Source organism: Lathyrus oleraceus, chromosome 5 (genome assembly GCF_024323335.1).
Source record: "Lathyrus oleraceus cultivar Zhongwan6 chromosome 5, CAAS_Psat_ZW6_1.0, whole genome shotgun sequence".
Classification (NCBI taxonomy): Eukaryota; Viridiplantae; Streptophyta; class Magnoliopsida; order Fabales; family Fabaceae; genus Lathyrus; species Lathyrus oleraceus.
The window spans coordinates 373039890-373062889 of NC_066583.1; the positions used below are offsets into that span (position 1 = coordinate 373039890).

At 39.1% G+C, this 23000-nt stretch overlaps 2 protein-coding genes across 2 annotated transcripts; one reads left to right on the forward strand and one right to left on the reverse strand.

Annotated features, from left to right (window-relative positions):
- The first annotated feature begins 8759 nt into the window (after nucleotides 1–8759).
- LOC127080790 (uncharacterized) lies at nucleotides 8760–9110 on the forward strand. The gene has a single exon (XM_051021085.1). It carries the CDS (start codon nucleotides 8760–8762, stop codon nucleotides 9108–9110), a length of 351 nt encoding a protein of 116 aa, XP_050877042.1.
- An 11418-nt stretch (nucleotides 9111–20528) lies between these two features.
- Nucleotides 20529–22635, reverse strand: LOC127084855 (uncharacterized). Its single transcript, XM_051025374.1, has 4 exons — nucleotides 22037–22635; nucleotides 21376–21825; nucleotides 20904–21219; nucleotides 20529–20799 (listed from the first exon to the last, which is right to left on the reverse strand). Exons 1-4 carry the CDS (start codon nucleotides 22478–22480, stop codon nucleotides 20663–20665), a joined length of 1347 nt encoding a protein of 448 aa, XP_050881331.1. The 5' UTR covers nucleotides 22481–22635; the 3' UTR covers nucleotides 20529–20662.
- Between the last annotated feature and the right edge of the window lie 365 nt (nucleotides 22636–23000).

The following is a 23000-nucleotide window of genomic DNA, read 5'->3' on the forward strand; positions in this document are numbered from 1 at the left end:
TAAAAGCACATTATTGATAGAGGGAAGACAACTTTTACCATCTTTTATGGATTATATGATCCGACTATTCTAGTTTCCTCCAAAATCAATGATGGTCTCGTCCTTCAACTTCTTGCATGTTTCAGATCCTACACTATGAATCTATATGTGTTTTCATGTTTCAGATTTTATAATCCAAAACGTGTCACACTAGTGATTTCTATTGTGTTGTCAAGATTGCACTAAGAATTTTTGGGGACTAAAATGTAGTGGAATATGTATAAATTATGTGTTTGTTTCATTTTCAATTCACATAAGAAAAACAATGAACTCTCACACATACTCAGTCAAAACAAACTCTAACCTAACTGCAGTGGACTATAAAACAAAAGTCATTCTCCATATTTTCTTAAGATCAATGTTGATTTTACATTGTTTAATCAATGTTGATTTTACATTGTTTAATCTGAAGGAGCAACTCGGCAAAATGAATCGTCAACTAAATCACCACGATACAAGAAGAATGGTGAGAGTTGAATATAATTTTCTATCAATCAACGATGGTGAGTGGGTTTGGTTAACCAACAAACAACTTCAAAATGAAGATGATATAAGAAACATGTTCTTGATATTTTGTTAGTATCTGTTAGCTCATATTTTCGACGTCCACCCCCAAATTACCAAAATTGTAAAATATGTACAGCTGGTTTCCACCAAGAAGTAATTCGATCAGTTGGAGGTGAATCGGCTTAGCTGGTTGGATAAAGATCAAGCTCATAGTTGAAGTTTTGGAGCGGTTCTTTAAGAAGCGGTTAAAAAATGGTTTTCGGTCAAAGATTCGAAATTTAAATAAAGGAGGGAAGTTCACCTTCGTCAGAAACCGCAAGAGCACACGTGGAGCAGGATGAGCGAATGTGTGCATGCAGGGCGCCACGTGTATCGACGTGATTGAAGGACCATCAAAGCGGTTATTTCGATCTAGTATAAATATAGGATCTTAGTGTTAGAAAAGTGTGTGTCAAATTGTGTACAAAATCTGCAAATTTACTAAGTATTCGTGTGAAGAAGAACTGTAAAACGTAGAATGTACGTTGTCTACACCATTGTTTAGTTATTTTAAAGCAATATAAATCTGTCTTTACTTTCTTTCCAGAAACATTCTTCCTTTCTTCTTCCTTTCAAACACTTTATTTTTACTTTGTCATTTGCAAATTTAAGATCCTTTCGTTCCTTTCCTTACCTTCAACTTTTATCTTACAATCTTAAGATTCCAGTACTTGCAGACGTTACTTTACTATTTTTAGTCCTTTATAATTCCCGTCGTTTACTTCATTTGTTTCTTTACTAGTTCTAAACACCGACTTAAGACATTTCTTTTCGTTTAAGTCACTCTTTTGTCCTTCGTTTTATTTAAAACTCTGATCTGACGTTTAGTTTTGATCATTTATTACTACCACGTTTACAAAACACTTAGCACATGTCCTAGAATCAATCTGATCGATCCTGCGAGCAACCAAATTTAGAAATTTGGAAGATCAGCGGTTGTTTACCAATTTTCAAGGTAAACAAATTGGCACGCCCAATGGAACTAGTGCTAACGTCATGTATCGTGTAACATTTTTTATTGCCAAGTTTTGCTTGGGAAAAGATTCGTTGTATGATTTTAAGAAGTGGTAAAATAGCCATAAACGACGAACGACAAACAGGGAGAGAATCCCATACCAGGATGGCAAATATGAATCCGCTAGAAACTCAAAATTCTCAAAATCCATCAATAGCAACATAGTTCCCCCTTCTTCTTCGATAGGGGCAAACACGGGCACAACACATACGTCCGAAATAGTTCTGTCTACGGTGAGTTCGATGCCTACGCATTCGATCTCCTATTCCGACCAATTTTAACTTACATTGGACCTAGGGGACCTCCTCACACTCCTTCACCAATTAGGGATATCTCAAATAGGTCGTTGGTGCCCCCTGGTTTCTCAATACCATTTAGCGGTCGAGAACAACCGTATGGAATGCCAACTTCAGTGATGCTAATCTACAGAATATGGGTTCTACTTTTTTGGAACCGGCGGCTAACATAAATTCACCAGTGCAAGGGTCCGGGATAAACACAGGTCGAACCAATCAAGCGTTAGGTCTAAGACACCCAACACAACTACCCAATCTTACCAATAATTCTGTGGTGGCATGGAGGCAACAGATGGACGAAAGCAATCATGAAATGGTCCAAATGTTAACTCAAACTTTGACCATTGTGTTAAATCCTCTAATTCAGAATATGACTCAGTCGAATCCACAGGTGACAGCACAAGTGGCTCGAATGTCTGAGTTTCTTGGTATACCTCAGCACTAGCGTCCTCTGCCCAGGGATTGGGTAAGAGAGAATCAAGAGCCCACGTTTGAGGAAGACCTCACCATTAACCAGATCCCACAAAATCAAGGGGGGGGGGGTAGTAGTACCCCCTAGGATTGAACCACATGTACCCAGGGAACCAAGGGTGTTAATGGTAAATAGGAATCAAAATGCTGATGATATCATACGACAAGTTCGACATGATGATGTGGCAGCAGATAATAACTTAGCAACTATATTCGAAAGAATCATGGTTCGAAATGGGGTAAATTTTGGCCTTAGAAGACCAAATTATACGTCACTTTTAGCAGAATATATCTTACAAACGGATGCACCGCTGAGGACCAAAATCCCCAAATTCACCAAGTTTGTTGGGGATACTACTGAGTCTACTGTCGAACACGTGGCGAGATATTTAATCGAAGCTAGATATATGTCAAATAACGAGAGCCTTCAGATGAAATTTTTTCCATGTTCTCTTACAAAGAATGCTTTCACATGGTTCACAACTTTGCCCCAAAATTCGATCCACTCATGGAACCAACTGGAAAGAATGTTCCATGAACAGTTCTACATGGGGAAAACGAAGATAAGTTTGAAAGAGTTGGCTAGTGTCAGACGAAAATTCACTGAGCCAATTGATGACTACCTAAATAGATTTCGACTACTCAAAGCCATGTGTTTTACGTAATTACCAGAGCATGAACTGGTCGAAATGGCTGTTGGGGGCCTTGACTATTCGATTAGAAAGAAATTGGATACTCAATACCTGAGGGATATGGCCCAATTGGCTGACAGAGTTCGACAGGTAGAGCGTTTAAAAGAAGAAAAGGCTAGGACGAACAAAGGTAAAAGGGTAGCCTATGTCGATTTTAGGAAAGATGACGAAGATTCGTGTCATGAAGTTCCAGAATTCGACGACACTGAGATCGACCTTGCTGGATTGACACAAGGGCCACCACATGCGTGCAAAGTTTTAGCTCCTTCGAACGGAAAAAACCCTGTCGAACCTGAAAAGAATGACAGGTTTCCTAAGAAAACATATACGTTCGACGTTACAAAATGTGACAATTTTTTGACTTACTAGTCAAAGATGGTCAGCTGATAGTACCTCTGGGTGCTAAAGTACCCCCTTTAGAACAAAGAAAGATACGGGGGTTTTGTAAATACCATAGTTTTTTGGGTCATAAAGAAAGAAAGGGTGCTAAAGTCTCAATGTTTTCTTTTCAGGGATCTTGTGCAGAATTCCATCCAGGAGGGAAGACTCAAGTTCGATGATAAGACACGGAGCCAGATGAAAATCGACTCTGATCCTCTACATATCGCTGAGGCTCATTATACTGAGCCAGAGGAGGTGAATTTCATTGAAGTTGCTGATGATTTTTGTATGATCGAAGTTACTGAAGACTTTGTCAATAGGCTTGTCATGGTTAGAGTACATGAGTACTTCGAGCAAGCACCTCTTGGAGATTTCGCCCAAAAGGGTACAGAGGATGTCAACAAAGAAAATGTTGAAGCCTCAGATGTCGAGGGTGCTGGAAAGTCAAAGTTAATGATGATCACTAAAGAAACCGATGATAATTTCATTAAGTTAGACAAGGCCATTAACGGCCTTCAAAAACAATTCCAAAGGTTGGATATTACTGAGGATATCCACATGGAAGTTAATATGGTGGAGTTATCTAGAGAAGTCTCCATGGAAGTTGATGATGAATGTCAATAAGAGGAATACAACAAGGCCGCCTTCCCTTAGGAGGAAGAAACGTTGTCGGACTTCCTTCGTAGGTGCCAGAAAAAGAAATCGGAAGTTATGCTCTGCCCCAGGTGCAGTGTTGTCTTCGACAAAAAGGCAACTCAGAATCTGGAAGTATTTAGGAGAGTGAATCACCAAAATGGCCGTAAATCCATCCACAATAATCAAGCGGGTAAGCCAGAAAGGTTTTTTGATCCCAGGAGATATCTCGATCCTAGGCGCCCCATGGTGAAGTTAAACCAAGCAAGTTGGGCGAAATTTCCAACCCATGACCTTTAAGCCAAGTATCGAATGATCATATGGGAAGTGGGTCAAGTAGACTAAGGGTAGGAAACACGGTCATGGAAAGTGGCAGAACTTCGAGGTTGAAAGAGGTTGAAAGAATCCTATGACGAGATCCCAGTGGAGAAGAGAACAAAGAAGGATAAAAGCCAAAAGAGAAGCTGGAGAGATGGATCAGGCTTAATCAAGTACCAATGTGATGGTGAAGAAAAAGGATGGCCCCAACATCACCAAAAGAGATCCCAAGATTTCATGTAAGACAGCCGGAGAAAATCAGATGGCTGCCGAAGATGAGTTATTAACTGACAACTTTGACTCTGGTTCGGAGGATTCCTTAGACAATTTAGTCGGAGTAGTATCCGTAATGCCCAGATAATTCGATCGGATCATCGAAGTTGATGATAATGACAGTATCACCGAGAAGGAAATGGCCGCTTACAAACTGGTATGTTACTATGTAATGAACAATGGCTGTGCCGAGGAGCAGAATTCTTTTTTCGAAAGACCCAGTGAAACCATGAAGAGCCACCTGAAACCCCTCTTCATCACTGGAAAAGTCGAAAACATCCCAGTTAATAAAATACTGGTAGATTGTGGAGCGACTGTGAATTTGATGCCCCATCGCATGTTGGCAAAAATTGGCAAATATGATATTGAAGCCAAACCTCATAATATGGTGTTAACCACTTATGAAGGCAAAGTAGGTTCCACCCTGGGGGCTATCCAAGTCGAATTGACTGTGGGAACGGTCACTAGGCCCACAATGTTCATGATTATGGAAACGAAGGAGAACTACAACCTGTTGTTGGGAAGAGAATGAATCCATGGAGTTGGAGCCGTCCCATCTTCGATGCACCAGAGGATTATAATTTGGCGCCCAAATGGCATCGTCGAAAATATAGAGGCGGATCAGGGGTACTTTAAAACCCCTATCAATCATGTCGACAGGTGCCAATTTGACAAGCACTCAGCCACTATAGCCCCTTGTGATTCGGCTGAGATTGCGTTTACCCCTGATGACAACGCCTATTATTCCTTATCACTACACCCCCATTATGGTTTCCGGTGGGATAGAGAGGTAGTAGGCAAATACAACTTTGGACATTTAGGAGTATCTAGAATTGACCCCACAGGGTGGGGAAGTGAATTCAGTGATGATGACTGAGTTTGCAGCTTTAAAGAGGATTTCGGCTTACATAGCCGAAAGCAAGCAAAAATTGGCCTTAGAGGCCGAAGTCAAAAATATGGATGTCGAAGTCGGTGAAGTTTCTCCATCAGTAGGTCCTAGGAAAGACTTTGACCCAAGACCACCTAACAAAGGTCAAGACAAAGAGCAAGACCAGAGGCTTGATGTGATCTACGACAACGAGCCTTTGGGTTTCGAGAAGGACCCGCTAGCAACAAATATTAAGATGCTGGCTCAAGATCCCCTCGAAGAAGTGGACTTGGGAGAGGGGGTAATAAAAAGGCCAACTTACATCAGCTCCAACATTCATCCTCAACTCAAGATCGAAGTGGTCCAGTTGATGAGCGAGTTTAAGGATTGTTTCACATGGGACTATGATGAAATTCCTGGTTTAAGCAGGGAGCTGGTCGAATTGAAACTGCCGATTAAACCTGGAAAGAAGGTAGTGAAACAGAATCCAAGACGATTTGCTCCAACAATAATGTTGAAGATCAAGGAGGAAGTTTAAAGGCTTCTCCGTTGTAATTTCATTCACACATCCAGGTATGTCGAATGGTTAGCTAACATTGTTCCAGTTGTAAAGAAGAATGGTACGTTAAGGGTTTGCATCGATTTTAGAGATTTGAATACTGCAACCCCAAAAGATGAATATTCAATGCTAGTGGCGGAAATGTTAGTTGATTCTGCCGCAGGCTATGAATATCTAAGCATGCTTGACGCGTATTCTAGGTATAATCAAATATTCGTTGCTGAAGAAGATGTCCCAAAAATGACATTTCGTTGCCCCGGAGCCTTAGGCACCTATGAATGGGTAGTGATGCCTTTCGATTTGAAAAATGCGGGGGCAACCTACCAAAGGGAGATGAATTCGATCTTCCATGATTTCATAGAGACTTTTATGCAAATCTATATAGATGATATTGTTGTTAAGTCTATTTCAGGGAAAAGTCATATAAATCGCCTTCGATTATCTCTCGAAAGAATGAGAAAATATTGTCTAAAAAAGAACCCTCTAAAATGTTATTTTTGTGTGCAGGCTGGGGATTTTCTAGGTTTTGTGGTCCATAAAAAAGGGATCGAAATAAACCAGAAAAAAACCAAAGCCATCATGGAAGCGAAAGCGCCATCAACGAAGAAAGGTTTGTAGTCGCTGTTGGGCAAGATCAATTTCTTAAGGAGATTCATCTCAAACCTTAGTGGGAAGACGCAAGCATTTCTGCCTTTGCTTCGACTCGACAAGGAAGTGTTCGAATGGAGGCAAGCTCAACAACAAGCGTTCGATAAGATTAAAGCGTACTTGAGCCACCCACCAATCTTAACGCCACCTTGTAGAAATAAAAGTATGAGATTGTACATATCTGCATCCGACAAAACCTTAGGGAGCATGTTAGAACAAGAGGATGATAATGGTGTCGAAAGAGCCATTTACTACCTCAGTAGGGGTTTAAACGATGCAAAAACTAGGTATAGCATGATCGAAAAGTTATGTTTATGCTTATATTTCTCCTGTACAAAATTGAAGCATTATATCAAACATGTTGACGTGTATGTTTCATCTCATTATGATATTATTAAACATATGTTATCTAAACCAATTTTGCATAGTCGAATTGGGAAATGGGCATTAGCATTAACTGAGTTTTCCTTAACATACATGCCATTAAAAGCTGTGAAAGGATAAGTGGTAGCAGACTTCATAGTCGATCACTCCATTGACGCCAACGTATTAAACTATGTTGAATTAGGGGTGTGGAAGTTGTACTTCGACGGATCTAGTCATAAAAATGGCACAGGTGTCGGGATCGTAATTATTTCTCCAAATAAAATTCCAACAAAATTCCAGTACAAAGTATAAGGCATTTGTTCAAATAATGAGGCTGAATACGAAGCCCTCCTAGCAGGACTTGAAATGTTGTTGGAATTGGGGGCAACTCGGGTTGAGATAATGGGAGACTCGGAGTTAGTCATAAAACAGATCACGAAAGAATATAGATGTGTTAAGGAGAATTTGATCATGTATTTCATAATCTCGAGTCGATTGTTAAAAAAGTTCGAAATGGTTTATATTCGACATATACCATGAATAGAAAACATGATAGCTAATGATTTAGCTCAAATTGCATCCGGGTATAAAATTTTGAAGGAAAAGTTGCACAAAGTCAAAGAAGTCAGAGGAAAGGTGGTGGCAACCAGATTAATTCCTCTAGATTTAGAAAAGACAAAGCTAGGATGTGCTGATGAAGGAAATTTTGAAGTATTGGCGATAGAAAGTTTGACGGATGAGGACTGGAGAAAGCCAATAGTGGTATACCTGCAGAATCCCACAACCCCTACTGATCGAAAAACCAGGTATTGAGCATTAAGTTACGTTCTTTTGGGTTCAGAGTTGCTTAAGAAATCTCCTGAAGGAATTCTGCTGAAATGCCTTAGTGAGTCAGAGGCATACTTTGCCCTTTCGACTTTGCATAGTGGAACATGTGGGGCACACCAAGTCGGTCATAATATGAAGTGGCTCTTATTCCGTCAAGGGGTGTATTGGCCTACCATGTTGAAAGACTATGTTGAATTCGCGAAAGGTTGCCAAAAGTGTCAGGTGCATGCAGGCATACAACATGTCCCTGCAAGTGAATTACATTCTATCATCAAACCTTGGCCATTTAGAGGTTGGGCTTTAGACTTGATTGGAGAGATTTGACCTCCGTCATCTAAAAGTCAAAGATATATATTGGTAGGAGTCGATTATTTTAGAAAATGGATTGAAGCCATACCCTTACCAAATGTGAACCAAGAGGATGTGATCGAATTTATTCAAAAACATATTATTTATAGGTTTGGAATTCCAGAGACAATCACAACTGATCAAGGATCTGGTCGGAAAATGCAAGAATTCGCCAAAGACACGGGTTTCAAATTATTAACGTCAACACCCTATTATGCTCAGGCCAACAGACAAGTTGAGGTTCCCAATAAGGTGATCATTGGTTTGATTAAAAACATGTAGGGAAGAAGCCTAGGAATTGGCACACGACTCTGGACCAGATTTTGTGGGCATGTTGTACGTCCCCTAAAGAGGCTACTAAGTTGACCCCCTTTCGCCTAACTTTTGGCCATGATGTTGTTTTGCCAGTAGAAAAATTCACTTATAATCCCTAAGGATTCAAAGGCAACATGAACTCCCAACGGAATCATATTGGAGCATGATGTTGGATGAATTGGTTGATCTAGACGAGGAAAGGTTAAATGCCTTAGAAATACTAAGGCAACAAAAGAAGAGGATTGAAGTCTCTTATAATAAGAAAGTGAAAGTTAAAAGTTTTACGCCTGGAGATTTGGTCTGGAAAGTGATCCTTCCAATGGATCGAAAAGATAGAGCCTTGGGGAAATTGTCTCCAAAATGGGAAGGTCCTTTCCAAATGTTGCAGATATTTTCTAATGGTGCCTGTGAGATCGAAGAGCTTAGTGAAGATAGGACGATTCTAAGAGTAAACGGGAAATATTTGAAAAAATATAAACCGACTATCCAAGAAGTAAAAATAAGAGACGAATAATCACATAAATGAAGCAAAACCAAAATGTTAAGAGTGCCAAAATGGTGATATTAAAGTCATAGGGCCAGAAGACCAATATTCATTACAAGGAAAGATTACGTTACATTGGCAAATAAATAAAAATAGCGCTAAAAGGGAAGGTTAGCCCTAATCTGAAGATATTTGACCTTAAGGAGATACAACCGTTTTTCGCACAAAGATCTTTTTGATCGCAAGAGTTTGACGTCCGACTCAAGTTGGCGGGTTTTTTAGACGAATTCCATACCAAATGATAGCTCCTGAGCCATCGAAGCTTCGTCAAACTCCAATAGTTGATGTTTGTCTTTTTCGGGATCAGAGATCTTTGTTTGAAGTTCTTCTATTTGTTGTCTCCAAGAGGCGATGTTGCGATCATGAGCATCAACCTTTTCCTTATTCTTTTGTTTGGCCAGTTCCAACTGCATTGCCTTATTGGTAGATTCAGTAGCAGCATCCCAGGCTGCAGCCTCAGAACCTGACTTTTTCTCTATTTCCCCTGTAAGTTGAGGTAGCAACTTATGATCTGCAATAGCTTGGTCGATCATGGTTCCTATCTCTAAAATAACATTTGCCACTTTAGGGGAAGCCTTTAGTAAGTCAACTTGGCTAAGAAGAGCTTTTAGAGTCAGAGGAGCAAAAGGATCAGCCAACAACAACAGAAATAAGTCACCCTTGAAGACTTTGTCTTTGATCTTAGAAAGGACTTCACCGGCAAGGGTGCTCGAAGGTTGATCTTCATACACCGAAGTATTATGGCTTTGGTCAGAAGAACTCTCCATGCAATTTAGCATAGCCTTTAAATACTCAAGTGGCTGACTTTGCTTCAAGATAGCTAATTTTTCTACAGAAAGGGCCCCAATGCTACTCGATGAAACTCCAACCTGCGGATTGTCAGCCATAACAGGGGTTTAAGTTTGAGCATGCTCTTCGCCTGCACTAGCCTTTCCTCCTTTTTTGCCTTCAATATTATCAGGGTTAGTGGCAAGATTTCCTTTATCCGTTTCCTCTCAAGCATGTCTTCGACGCCCCATCCTTCTCCCTGGGGATCATTCGTTCCTTCAGCTGTATGTAAATCAGCCTCAGGGGTTTCCTCATCTTCAGCTAGCTCATCCTTAGCCATAGGTTTTGGATCACCTTTGGCCCCATCTTCTTCGCTCGAATTGGTTTCATGACCAGAGTCACTGGTATGAAAATGTTGAGTAGCCGTTTTTGGTGGCGAAGCATCGAGATCACCAAATGGAGGTTGATTAATCTTGCTTATGGACCCCTTTTCAGAGGATGGTCGATGAGTAGGTTTGCCAACGCTATTCAAAACATCAGGCGCAGAGACCGACATGGAGGAAGCAGTTTTCTTGGGAAGAATGGCAATGCTCACGCCACCCTGAAATCAATACAATCAGAAGGTATAAATGGCTAAAAGAGGAAAACAAGTTAAATAAAGTAAGAAGAAGTGTGTTGTACCTTATCACCTTCGACCCCAAGGCTAGAATTATCGCTCTCACTTTGGGTCGTTGCTACTCTTGCCATTTCCTCAGGAGTAGGTTCTTGGATAATAAGTGCAGCGGGGCTTTTTCTTGGAAGTTTGATTGGTGGTTGATTCGAAGCATCAATGGCTTTCGGCTGTGACTTCCTTTTCCTAGAAGTGAGGTCGAGAACAGACGACATGTCATCTTTGTCAGAATCTACGATGATGGGGGCAACAGTAGGTTTTTGGATTCTTAGGGGGCTCACCAGAGGTTTTCGAGCAACCTGAGCCAAGAATGAAATGTTATATCATCAATGTATAACACAGACATAAAAATAAGGAAAAAGAGGTACCTTTATAGGTTTGTTTCTTCCTTCGGCCTTCGACTCGATGGGTCTTTTGCTAGTGTGTTTCTTGGGGGAAATCTTGATAGCTAAACAAGAACAATATAAAACGACCAGTGTTAGCTAAAAGCAAATAACCTGTCAAAGGGAATATACTTCAAAGGAAGCCCCATGTGTCACACTTTCATATATATCCGATTCAATTCAGACATTTTCGATTCCTATATGAAGATGCCCTTTGCAACTGCCTAAAGTATGCTTAGTCGCAACCACCCGTTGAGCCTTTTTCTAAGATTGTTGTCGGAGTATTTTAATAGAGTCTCCACAAATGAACCAATCTGGAAACGAGGAGGAAAGAGCCACTCCGAAATCAGCATTTGGCAGTGGAGAAAACTTTGGGGGAAATAGTTCAAGAGCCATTTCATAGCGTTTCTCGTGAGGAACGTATGAGGGAACCTTTAAGCTTTCTATTTTATTTGAAAATTTCTCTTTGAGCATAACAGTTGCTTCGCGGATGGTTCGACTAAGATCATCAGGTCGATAGGCAGTTTCAAAGTAGCTTTGAAAAGCTTGAATTTCTTTTATAAGAGTATAAGTACCTTTCCTGGTCTTTTCCTGCACAAGAAGAAAAGATTTGTCAAACAGTTGAATAAAGGAAGTGACGTCGCAGAATTCCTCAACGTAATATTTAGCCCACCACTTCCCAAATTCTCGACTGTAAATGAAGATGTGCTCGAAGTAGAATGGAGTCAACTGGGTTCTGCCAGTATACTTGGCTATTTGTCTAAGATTCGTGGTTTCAGTATGAACTGTATTATGAAGGAGGAGGTTACTCTTCTTGTCATACAGGCACTTCGGGAGGATCTGAACCAACCCAAATTGTCGAGCAACAAGGTTGGGCTGGTAAGTTATCAGCATAACTTGGACCTTCGAAGGGTTAAATCGAAGAGTGAGAATCCTAGCTGTAGCACCTCAAATTTGCACCTCCCATTTGTATATACATTTCATTTTTAGGTCATCAAGATTGCATTAGCATTGCATAGTCCATTACATGTCATCAGGTAAGACTGATCAGGAGATTCAACTGTGCAAGGCAACACGAGCATTTTCCATGAGTTCAAAGCCCTAGGGTTGTTCCATTGAGCTTACATGACCCAAGGATCATTTTGAGGCAACTTGGCCAAGTGTTGAAGGCTCAGAACTTATCAGTGCATGTGCAAGTCATCTGAGGCCCATAAAAGTCAACATAAGTCAACTGCAAAGTCAACTGTGGATTTGGAGGTGGGAAGTGGTTAGAGATGCTTCATTCATGTTCAAACAAGTCTCATTTGCCATTTAAAACACTCACATTGAAGATTTTGAAGTCAGGTCAAGACTTTCCCAAAATAGCAAGTGACCCATAATGTGAAGTTTCCAAAAATGGAAAGGTTTTGGACCAACTTCAACTCAAGTTTACATCATCAAGAAAGCTTCAAATGAAATTTTGTCCAACATGAAAGTTGAAGATCTTTCTCTCCCATTTCCAAAAAGTCCAAGATCATGAATTTCTAATGTGTGGTTGAGGAGATATGATCCAATCATGGCAAAGTGTACTTGAAAATTCAAATGGGCATAACTTTTGAACCAAAGCTCCAAAATGAGTGGTTCTTTTTGCATTTTGATCCTCATGACTTGTAGTTTCCAAACATCTCATTACATGGCATGAAATCCCCTTGCATGAGCATGTGCTCCCTCATGAAGATTTTTAAAAGAAATTTCATAAAACCATTTTGGTTAATCATGAGCATAAAAAATCAACTCAAAAGTGTGCATGGGCTTGTTTTAAGTGATTTTGGATCAGAATTGGGTACTGTTCACGCATGCATTCCATGCATGGGGGTGAAATACCATTTTGCACATACACCTCACAACTTGTTAATCTTGATTAGCTTTGGGTAAAACAGATTTTCAGCATCATTAGCAAGTGGTATATAAGGTTAATCTCAACTGTTTTCATCATTAACAAACATTTCAGATCTGAATCTTGAAAATCATCCATATTTTTCTCTCAAAATATTTTGCAATTCTTCACACAAGAGCCTTTCCTATTGATTGATTCGTGAACAGGAAGCATTTCTGAGTGGATTTGGACGTGAATTCGAAGCAAATCGTGCCATATTGAACCGTACTCGAAGCTTGAAGCATCCATGGAGTTTGCAAATTGAGCTGGAACCACACGTGCTGGAGCTTCAATCTTTTCATTAATCATCTCACCAAGCATCACAGAAGAGCTTTGGACCATTACAAGCTTTGTAGCACACGATTCCAGGTTCTGTTCATCAAGAAGGTCAATTTTCGAGTTCAATTATTTTGCAATTCATTAGGATATTCATGTAGATCTTTGATTGGTGATGATGCTGGTATGAAATTTGAGTGAAATGGCGCATTATACATGAAGTTATGCATGATTCAAGTTTTGATGTAAATTTTTCTTTCCTTCGATTTGGATTATGTGTGATGTTTTAATGCAAATTGATTGTTGATCTTGCATGAGCATGAGATGATGAGTCGATTGGTGTTAGTCTTGATGATTTCTGGAATGATTTTTGAAGAACTGGAAATTTGTTCTTGAAGTTCATCCTGAAGAGGATGAAGATCTTGAGTTTCCAGAATTAGCTACGAAATCTTCATGCCTTGCTGCGAATTAGCTACGAAATTCATGTTTTGCTACGAAATCTGGGCGCGCTAGGGTTTTAGGCTGAAACGATGTCGTTTTGATTGAGGCGCCAAATTCAAATTCGTGCCAGGTTCGATCCTGGCCGAAGGAACTTTTCAAATTGCTTCATCATTTTTTCACCTTTTCCCTCTTATTTTCATGCCATGCTTCATTTACATTTTTTAATTTTTCCCAAACTTCAAAAAATCATATAAAATAGAAAAATGCACCAATTTCATTCCAATTTTTTGCATCTTGATCCTTATTCTGTCTAGTGTTTTATCATGATGATTTCCAAAATTGTGCTTGGCTGGATTTTATTTGGTGCTAGGTTATATGATCATGTGCCCAATTGTGACCTTGCTTTGCTTATCCCTTTGTGAAATGCTTGTTTCTTATCCAATGAACCTGAAATTTTGTGTGTAGTTTCTTAACATGTTGATGAACATTTTGGCTTTGGTTTGACATTTTTCCCATGATCCATTTCTGTTTTATGCTTGTGCTAACTTGGTGTGACAATTTGTGTCACACATTTGGTTGTCTGATTTGTACAATGTGATTGCCATGCCAATTGATCTCCAATGCTCCTGATTTTTTGTGTGAAGAATGTTATGGATGTCTTGATTGCTCATGATTTTTTTCCAGAATTTTTGAATCATTTCTGTTTTGATTTGAATTTTTCATTCATCATGATCACACATGAACTTTGAAATTGCCTTTGACTTCACTTGATCATGAAATGCATTTGGTTAATGATTTTGATGTGAGCCTTTTTAGGATATGTCAATATGTGTTTGAAGTTGATTCATGTTAAGTTTGAAGTTCTGTTTTGACTTTTTGATCCTCTTTTGACCCTAGGCTTTGACCTAGTGGTTTGGACTTACCATTTGGATTGTGAATTTCAGGTTCAAGTACACATCTCCATGAGTGATGATGCTCCTTCATTTGAGCTTGATTATTGGTTGATGTTGGCTAACCTTTGTGTGTTTTGTAGGCTTTGAGGACGATTCATTTGTGTTTGCCTTATGCCTTGCACCATTGTTGCCTGATTGGATTTGTCTGTCTGTGTGATATTAACTGTGGATTGTTTGTCTGTACAGTTGAACTGATTGGTTTAGATTTTTTCACAGGTACCTAAGTTGCTTTAAGTTCATTTGAACTTTGCTTTGCTAGCTTGTGGTTTGCTTACCATTGAGGTATAATCCCTTGACTTCATGTAGTCTGGAAGACCTGTCCTGTTATGTGGGCAGGCACCTGTCTGAAGTCCTCCTTAAGAGGCAATGCTTGTGTTTGTTTAATTTTGTGCCTTGTACATTCAAAGACCTCCTAAGTGAAGAGGCATTGGCAGATACAAGGGATGTGCAATCCATCCCCTGCTATTCAGTTGTGTCATTCACCTTGCTCACACCATTGTGTTGATGCATTGTGAATAAGAACCCAAGATCATATTGTGTCAGTCATCTGTGGAGAAGAGTTCCTACATTCTGAACTCCCACACTTTCTATTTGAGTCAAGCTCTCCCAGGCCAGGGATAAGAGCTGTGAGGTCTTACCCTCACTTCCCATTTCATCTGCTTCACCCTAACTCTCAATGTTAGGGTTAAGAGCTAACCACACCCTTTTCCAGTTGGCTTGTTTGTCGAGGTTGACATGACCCCTTGACTAAAGCCTAGCCTTGTATGAGCCCAAATTGTTTGCATATAGTGTGTGTGCTTGCTTTATTGTGCTTGTATGTGTTTGACTGTGCTGTTTAGGATAGCTTGCTTCCTGTGCAAGTTAGGATAGAAACCTCAACATAGGGATCGTATGCATGACAACTTCTAGGCTCGAGTCGTAGTCTCCCTAGTAGTTTGTGTCTCCCTTTGTCTCTGGTTAGGATAGAAGTTCTTTCCCTGTTTAGGGGAACTACGTCGCCCTGATCCTCATGCCAGATGAGGTACGTAGGCAGGAGATGAGTTGATCTCTCCGGGCGCCCTTTTCTTTTTCAACCCATTTGCGTGTGTTTGGAGTCTGACGTAAGTCCAGCGATTGGCAGTTGGCTTCCTGTGTCTTGTTTGTTTGTTGGAGTCTGACGTAAGTCCAGCGATTGGCAGTTGGTTTCCTGTGTGTGTTTGTTGGTTCGGAGTCTGATGTAAGTCCAGTGATTGGCAGTCAGTTTCCTGTTTGTGTTTTGTTTGGCGTGCGTTAGCCGAGCTATGAATGCTCTGATTCTTTCTCTGGTTAGAGAAGATACGTATGCATAGGATGCGACATCCTAGCGAGCACGTTTCCCTTATTCCCGAACTACGTCGACTCTGATGTCTGTGTTTGACAGGCTACGTAGGCCCAGGATGCGATATCCTGCCGAGTCCCGTTTCTTTTGTCTTTCTGTGTTTCCTTCCAGCCTTGTGCAGTGTTTGAGCAGTCTTTAGCAACCCTTCTTTCTATTCCTTTCGAGCGTGGATCCCGTCGAGTACGACGGATGCGTAGGGGTGCTAATACCTTCCCTTCGCATAACCGACTCCCAATCCCATCTTTCTCTGGTCGCGAGACCATGTCTTTTCCAGGTTTACTTCGAGCGTTTCCTTTCCCTCTTTGGGATAAATAACGCACGGTGGCGGCTCTGTTGTTTCGTTTTCCCGCCGATTTTTCGCGTAATGCGACACTAGGCGTCAAGAAGGATTCCTAAATTACCAAAGATTCAAAGATTCTGTCTCCTATTTTTTAGATAGAGAGGGGAAGGTCCTAGTAAACCACTTAGGGCCAACTTTCCTTAAGGTGAATGGGGCCATACTCGAAGTGAAGGTATGACGCTTTTAGCAAACATCATGATATAACTCATGAAAGTTGGTTGAAGAGCTTGTCCTTCGTCCCTAGGAGTTAGTTGAGCTAATCGTGGGGCCTCGACCCTTCTATGTCGGATTCCCTCAGCATCCTCGTCGACAAGGCCCTTGCTTGGCAGATTGGCCTCGAAGGTGGCGTTAAGCCAAAGTTGTAATAACCAAAAGGGGCCAGACAACAGAAGGTTCCCTTTGTCTCCCTGATTCTTCAGTTGAGCCACTCCGTCGCTTAATGATTCATAAAGGCTTGCCAGAATCATCTCACTTAGGCAGACATCGTGCCCCGCATGAAGTTGGTTGGCCAGGGTGAGATGTTTTTTGGCAAATTGTAAGGATTTCGAGCAGAATACGGAGTGTGACAGCCACAAAGCCAAAAATCTATGTGCTCCACGTCGGAGACAACTTCAGTGTCTTTATCATGGTAGTGTGTTATGTGTGTTGAATACGCCGCTCTGGTAGTCGAAAAGGCAATAGTATCCATGGAATCAATATCAGGATCATAGGTATGTCCAGTGGGTTTCAGCCTTGTGATAGCGGTCATGTCTAAGAGAGTGGGTGTGACCATTCCACAAGGAAGGTGGAAGGTATAGTGTGTGATGTCCCAGAAGTACAGCGAAGAAACTAACATAGGGTTGTTGTAATCTAAATCCAATTTCGACAGCATAATGAGGTCATATATCCCTATATCTTTCCAAGCCTGGGCTTTTTATTTCTCTATCTTGGTTAACCAATTTGAGTAATCAATGGAATCTTTAAAAGTTGGGGTGACACAAAAGGCTCTAAAACCATTGTTCATAAACCTCAAATCTATAGTGTCCTCAGCCTGAGTGTTTTCGGTAAAGGAAATCCTAGGGCTTCTAGCCTGCCATATGGGTTTGCATTTATGATAAGAAGGAAAAATTCTCTAAGTTTGCTGGTATCAGCGTCTAACTCAGCTAAAGGTCCAGATAATCCATGAGTTTTATCAGAGACAGAAATAGGAATGAGTACCTAAGAAGCGTAAATCCTGCAATGTTCCTCTGTCTGAGGTTCTGGTATGTACTGACGATTGCCAACTGCGAGTGAAGCAGATATCGTAGAAAATGGCGGAAGTTCATAGATCTTCTTTGGAGCTTTAGACCTGTTGGCGGTGGTTTTGAAAGAGACTCATATTCCCTTAAGAGCTTTGTTTGAAGCGTCCATTGTTAGGGTTTGAAGATAATCAGGGTTTCAGTTAGAAGATATTTGAAGAGATGAGAGTTTGAATGCTTGAAGATTTAGAGAATGTGAGAAAGTTTTGAAATGGGTAAGTAATTGGGTTTTATAGGCCTGCATGGGACACGTTTCAAATCAACATTATTGGTGGACAAGTTAATGGGACATGTGTATCCCTTGGGCAGTGTAGTGAAAATGGCAATTAATGTTGTAGCCCATGATTTCCTAGAAGCTAGGAAACGTGATGAGCAAAAAAGATTCTGTTGTGGGCTGAAAGGACGTGGGTAGGAAAAGCAATAATGACGCTGACGTCACCAAACAAGTGGAGAAATTGAAAAGTTTTTTTCCAACATTGAGACACCTGGCACAGTATCAGTCATTGAGGCGTCGAAGTAAGGTCTCAAAAAATGTCTTTCTGTCGAAAAACGACATTTTTGGGGGGCAATTTGTTAGCTCATATTTTCGACGCCCACCCCAAATTACCAAAATTGGAAAATATGCACAACTGGTTTCGACCAAGAAGTAATTCGACCAGTTGGAGGTGAATCGACTTAGCTGGTTGGATAAAGATCAAGCTCATAGCTGAAATTTCAGAGCGGTTCTTTAAGAAGCGGTTAAAAAACGGTTTTTGATCAAAGATTCGAAATTTAAATAAAGGAGGGAAGTTCACCTTCGTCAGAAACCGCAAGAGCACACCTAGAGCAGGATGAGCGAATGCGTGCATGCAAGGTGCCACGTGTATCGACGTGATTGAAGGACCATCAAAGCGGTTATTTTGATCTAGTATAAATATAGGGTCTTAGTGTTAGAAAAGTGTGTGTCAAATTGTGTACAAAATCTGCAAATTTACTAAGTATTCGTGTGAAGAAGAACTGTAAAATGCAGAATGTACGTTGTCTACACCATTGTTTAGTTATTTTAAAGCAATATAAATCTGTCTTTACTTTCTTTCCAGAAACATTCTTCCTTACTTCTTCCTTTCAAACACTTTATTTTTGCTTTGTCATTTGCAAATTTAAGATCCTTTCGTTCCTTTCCTTACCTTCAACTTTTATCTTACAGTCTTAAGATTCCAGTACTTGCAAACTTTACTTTACTATTTTTAATCCTTTATAATTCCTGTCGTTTACTTCATTTGTTTCTTTACTAGTTCTAAACGCTGATTTAATACCTTTCTTTTCGTTTAAGTCACTCTTTTGTCCTTAGTTTTCTTTAAAACTCTGATCTAACGTTTAGTTTTGATCATTTATTACTACCACGTTTACAAAACACTTAGCACATGTCCTATGATCAATCTGATCGATCCTGCGAGCAATCAAATTTAAAAATTTGGAAGATCAGCAATTGTTTACCAATTGTCAAGGTAAACAGTATCATACCAAGAGATTAGTTGGATTGGACGTTACCTCTATCAAATTTGTTTGTATTATATGTTCAAGATTGATTAGCCCCATAAATTTTGATGAGATTACATGTGTATGATTGAGTCCGACTAAGAAGTAGGTAATTTATCTCTTTTATGATTTTATTTGTATTTAATTGGTATTTTTATTTATATTGATGTATTGTTGGTGTTTTTTTTTTAAATAGGGACTAATCCCTTTTGAATTATAATAAAAGATGAAATACCAAAATGAGGGGGGGATAAGCCAAAATCCTACATAACATTAGCCAAACCAGAAACACGAGAGACCTAACCTATTGCAAATGTAGTCGGGCCTAATACTAGAAGAAATATAATTCCACTGAAAATGGATTGAATGTCTGACCTTGTAAATTTCAACTTATCAACACAATGGTTTCATTCCCTAAATATATTAGAAAAACAAAATACATATTTTTGATTAAATACAAATAATTGAGCCACATATTTGTTGACTACCAAGACACAAAAGATATAGTTTAAAATACTAAAGCGACCATCTTAGAATGTGTTTCAAACGATAGGTTGTTCCAACTTCTTGTATGCAATTTCAATTGCATTCATGGTATCTAAAAGCTCATAATGGAAGGAAAAGGAATAACCAATGTTTACTAAGAAAAAGAACCCAATGAAGATAGCATTTGAATGTCTAAAAAACTTGCACATGAGAAAGACCTTGTGTCATCAACATTGCACTTGATCCATGTAAGGATTGATGGTAGCCACATTACCTCCTTGAAAACATGAGCCTTAGGAGGATGAAGATTGGCACAAAAAGCTTTTAAGATTACAAACTCAGACATTACCTCCTTGAAAACAACTATGTTGATTTAATTTTGTAAGAGCTTTGTAGGTGCACATTACCAAAAAACATTTTTATTCCACAATTTTAGATCTTCCTTATTCATCTTCTATTTATGAGTTAGAATAAACATAGGAAACCCTAGAATTCTTTGGTTCCAACTATCTGTGATAACATTTATAAAATTTGGATGTGTAGTCCATACTTTAAGAAATCTAAAAGTAAATAGTAGTAATCAATATTGTGACCTAGTTAAGGAAGAACATGTAGTCATCCATTCTTTTCTAGTCCCTGTGCAGTTTTTGAAGTTATTAGTGTGGTGACCAATAATCTTGCAATTATTGCCAAATTCTAGGAGGTTTTCATAATCAATTTATAGGGAGGAGATATTAAATCCATATAATCATTTCCCTAGTGAAGTGAGTTCTCATTTTCCAATTGATTCCCACATGATGGAAAACTTGACGCGCAAGGCATCGACACGAAGTGGTATGATTTTCTATGAGAATGAACAACAAATGGAGTTACTTTTTAGACAAACATGTTTTCCCCAAATATCGTTGCACATTGGCCAACTAAATTGTCTTAATGCTACAATAACATTTCATTATTATTGATTACGATATATATACCAACAGGAAACAAAAGAGAAAATGATCTATTTCTATCTTCTCATCCATTTTGAACTGTAAGCAAAGTGTAATTGAGTTCAATAAGTCTGAGATAAGAGGCTCACATACACCATCTTTTTTTTACATGATACATAAACTATAATGAAACCAAACAAGATTCTTCAAGAAATGCCTATGGTTTTCCCAAGCAGCCAAAGAACTAGGGATAATTGAATACCAAATATGGTGTGTAGCGTACTCCTATCCAACATGAATCCATATACAGTAATTCCTGCCTTATTATTCTCAAAGTAATTTACTGCAAAAAAAATCAAAAATCAAAAAATCAAAAATAGTTCTTCAAACATGTATATTTATTTTCTATAAAGACAAGAAAATTACAATTGAGTATGAGAATTTTACCAAGAGCTTGTCTTTTCTGATAAGAGATAGTACTGTAAGAATATGATGCAATCCACTCTGTGTTATCAATTTCATCTTCTTCATCACCAGCATCATCACCCTCTGATTCTCCATCTGTTCCAACCCTAGGATAGATTTTTTCGTGAGAAATTTGAGCCGATAGTCTTCCACCTTCGTCCGCTCCATCAAAAGAATCCAATGTCGCACAAACATGCCACTTGGCAGCTAACCCTGTGATTGCTTGTGCTTTGTGTGTTATCTTTGTCGCACTTCGGAACATGATGGACAACGCAGAAAGAAGCGTCACCGAACACAACTGCAACAACAAGAGTATAAAACCCTTATAACAGCTTATTTACATTTAATACATAAATAAAAATAAATAGTGATGACAGAGATTGAACCCAAAATCTGCTGTTTGCATTTATTTAACTCAACTAACATATAAAAACACTAATAAAGTATTTCTTACCGCAAGTTCACCGGTTTTGTAGATGCTAAGACCATATTTAGCCTTAGTAGTCTCAAGCAAACACACAAACTGGCTTCCGGTAATCAATATAAGCGCTATTAGAATAAACCGGCGGTATCTATGACTTATGATTCTCAAATGCCTTCTAATCCTCAGGTGTTCCGACATCACCGATTGCACATCTGAATCGACATGAAAGTACGTGGCGAAGTCTTGTAGCCGAAGGATCTGAAGATGACAGATCAAACGGAAGAGAACACAAACTAGAAATATCACAGTGGTTCGGTACAGCCATGAACAGAGTTCTAATATGCAGGCTACTATATCACTGACGTACACATTCCCTAAGAATGGAATTTGTGATCCTCCTGATGCGTACCACCATATCTTATATGCAGTCATTGCTATGAAGCATGGACCCGCAAAAACGGAAATGAGCTTCAAAGATCTCTATATAAAAAAAATATAAAGTTATATAAGAAAAATATTAAAACAATTTTGATTAAATCAGCTCAGTTGATAGTTATGCAGAGACTCTCTTCCCTTTAAACCTGCGACATCCCCCGTTTATTCACTTTTATAAAGTGATATGTATATTGAAAAAAACATAAGAACAGAGAAATTTTCAAAATTCTAGATAATAGAGATGGAGGAAACTAACATTGAGCTGTGCCATGTAGTTCATTCGAACGGTCTCGCTCTCATCACAAAGCTTATCCAAAAACAAGAACCTCCGAAGCCCATACTTTCTAACAAACGACGAAAGACACAAAAACGACAAAGAAGCAACAGAACTCAGCGACAGCTGAACGACGGCGTCGTACGGCCGAGAGTGTCGAGCGTCGCAATCTGGACACGCGATGAAGAAGTGTGACGCGGCAGGAACAGCCAGCGCGAAAACGATGAAAACGGACCAAGAGAGAGTTGCGGTAAAGGCGTTGGATTGATCGACGCACATCCATCGGAGGTAACATCGGAAACTGTAAAGCTCGTCGTTTACGTGGGAGAGGCTGCGACTGTATTTGCCTCGGTTTTTGATGTTGTAGGTGTTTTGTAAGAGTGATTCTTCTGTGAATCTGGTTTTGGTGGTGGAGGTTTCGTCCATGGTGAGAAATGATTCGATTGATGAAGAAGAAATGAATCGGTGAATAGAAATGATTTGATTGATGAATAGGAATTTTGTGATTTGTTAGTTGTTGTGTTTGTGTATCTGTAATGGTGTATAAATAGGTTAGCCAAAAGTTGGGAAATGAATTTGGGAGTTTATTTTATTTTAATGAAAAGTTGTTAAACTCCTATCTTGTGTATTATTTCTATAAGAAACTTAGGCCTAATTGGTTTTATTTAAATATTTTTAATTAATATTGGCCTTTTTTTTTTTACAAGCAATAATAACTAGTTACTACATTCTTTATAACTCTTCTATTGATTAAAATTATTGTATTTTTATGAAGTTGTTAAAGTTAGACATATATACAAATATAATTTATATTATGTATGATATTTATTTTTAAAATTTATTTTTATTTTAATAGATATTAAAAATTAAGTGTTTTTCTAAAATATAATAAATTATTTTATTTGTGGAAAATTAAATGTATAATGGTAGGAGAGATAAATTGTTG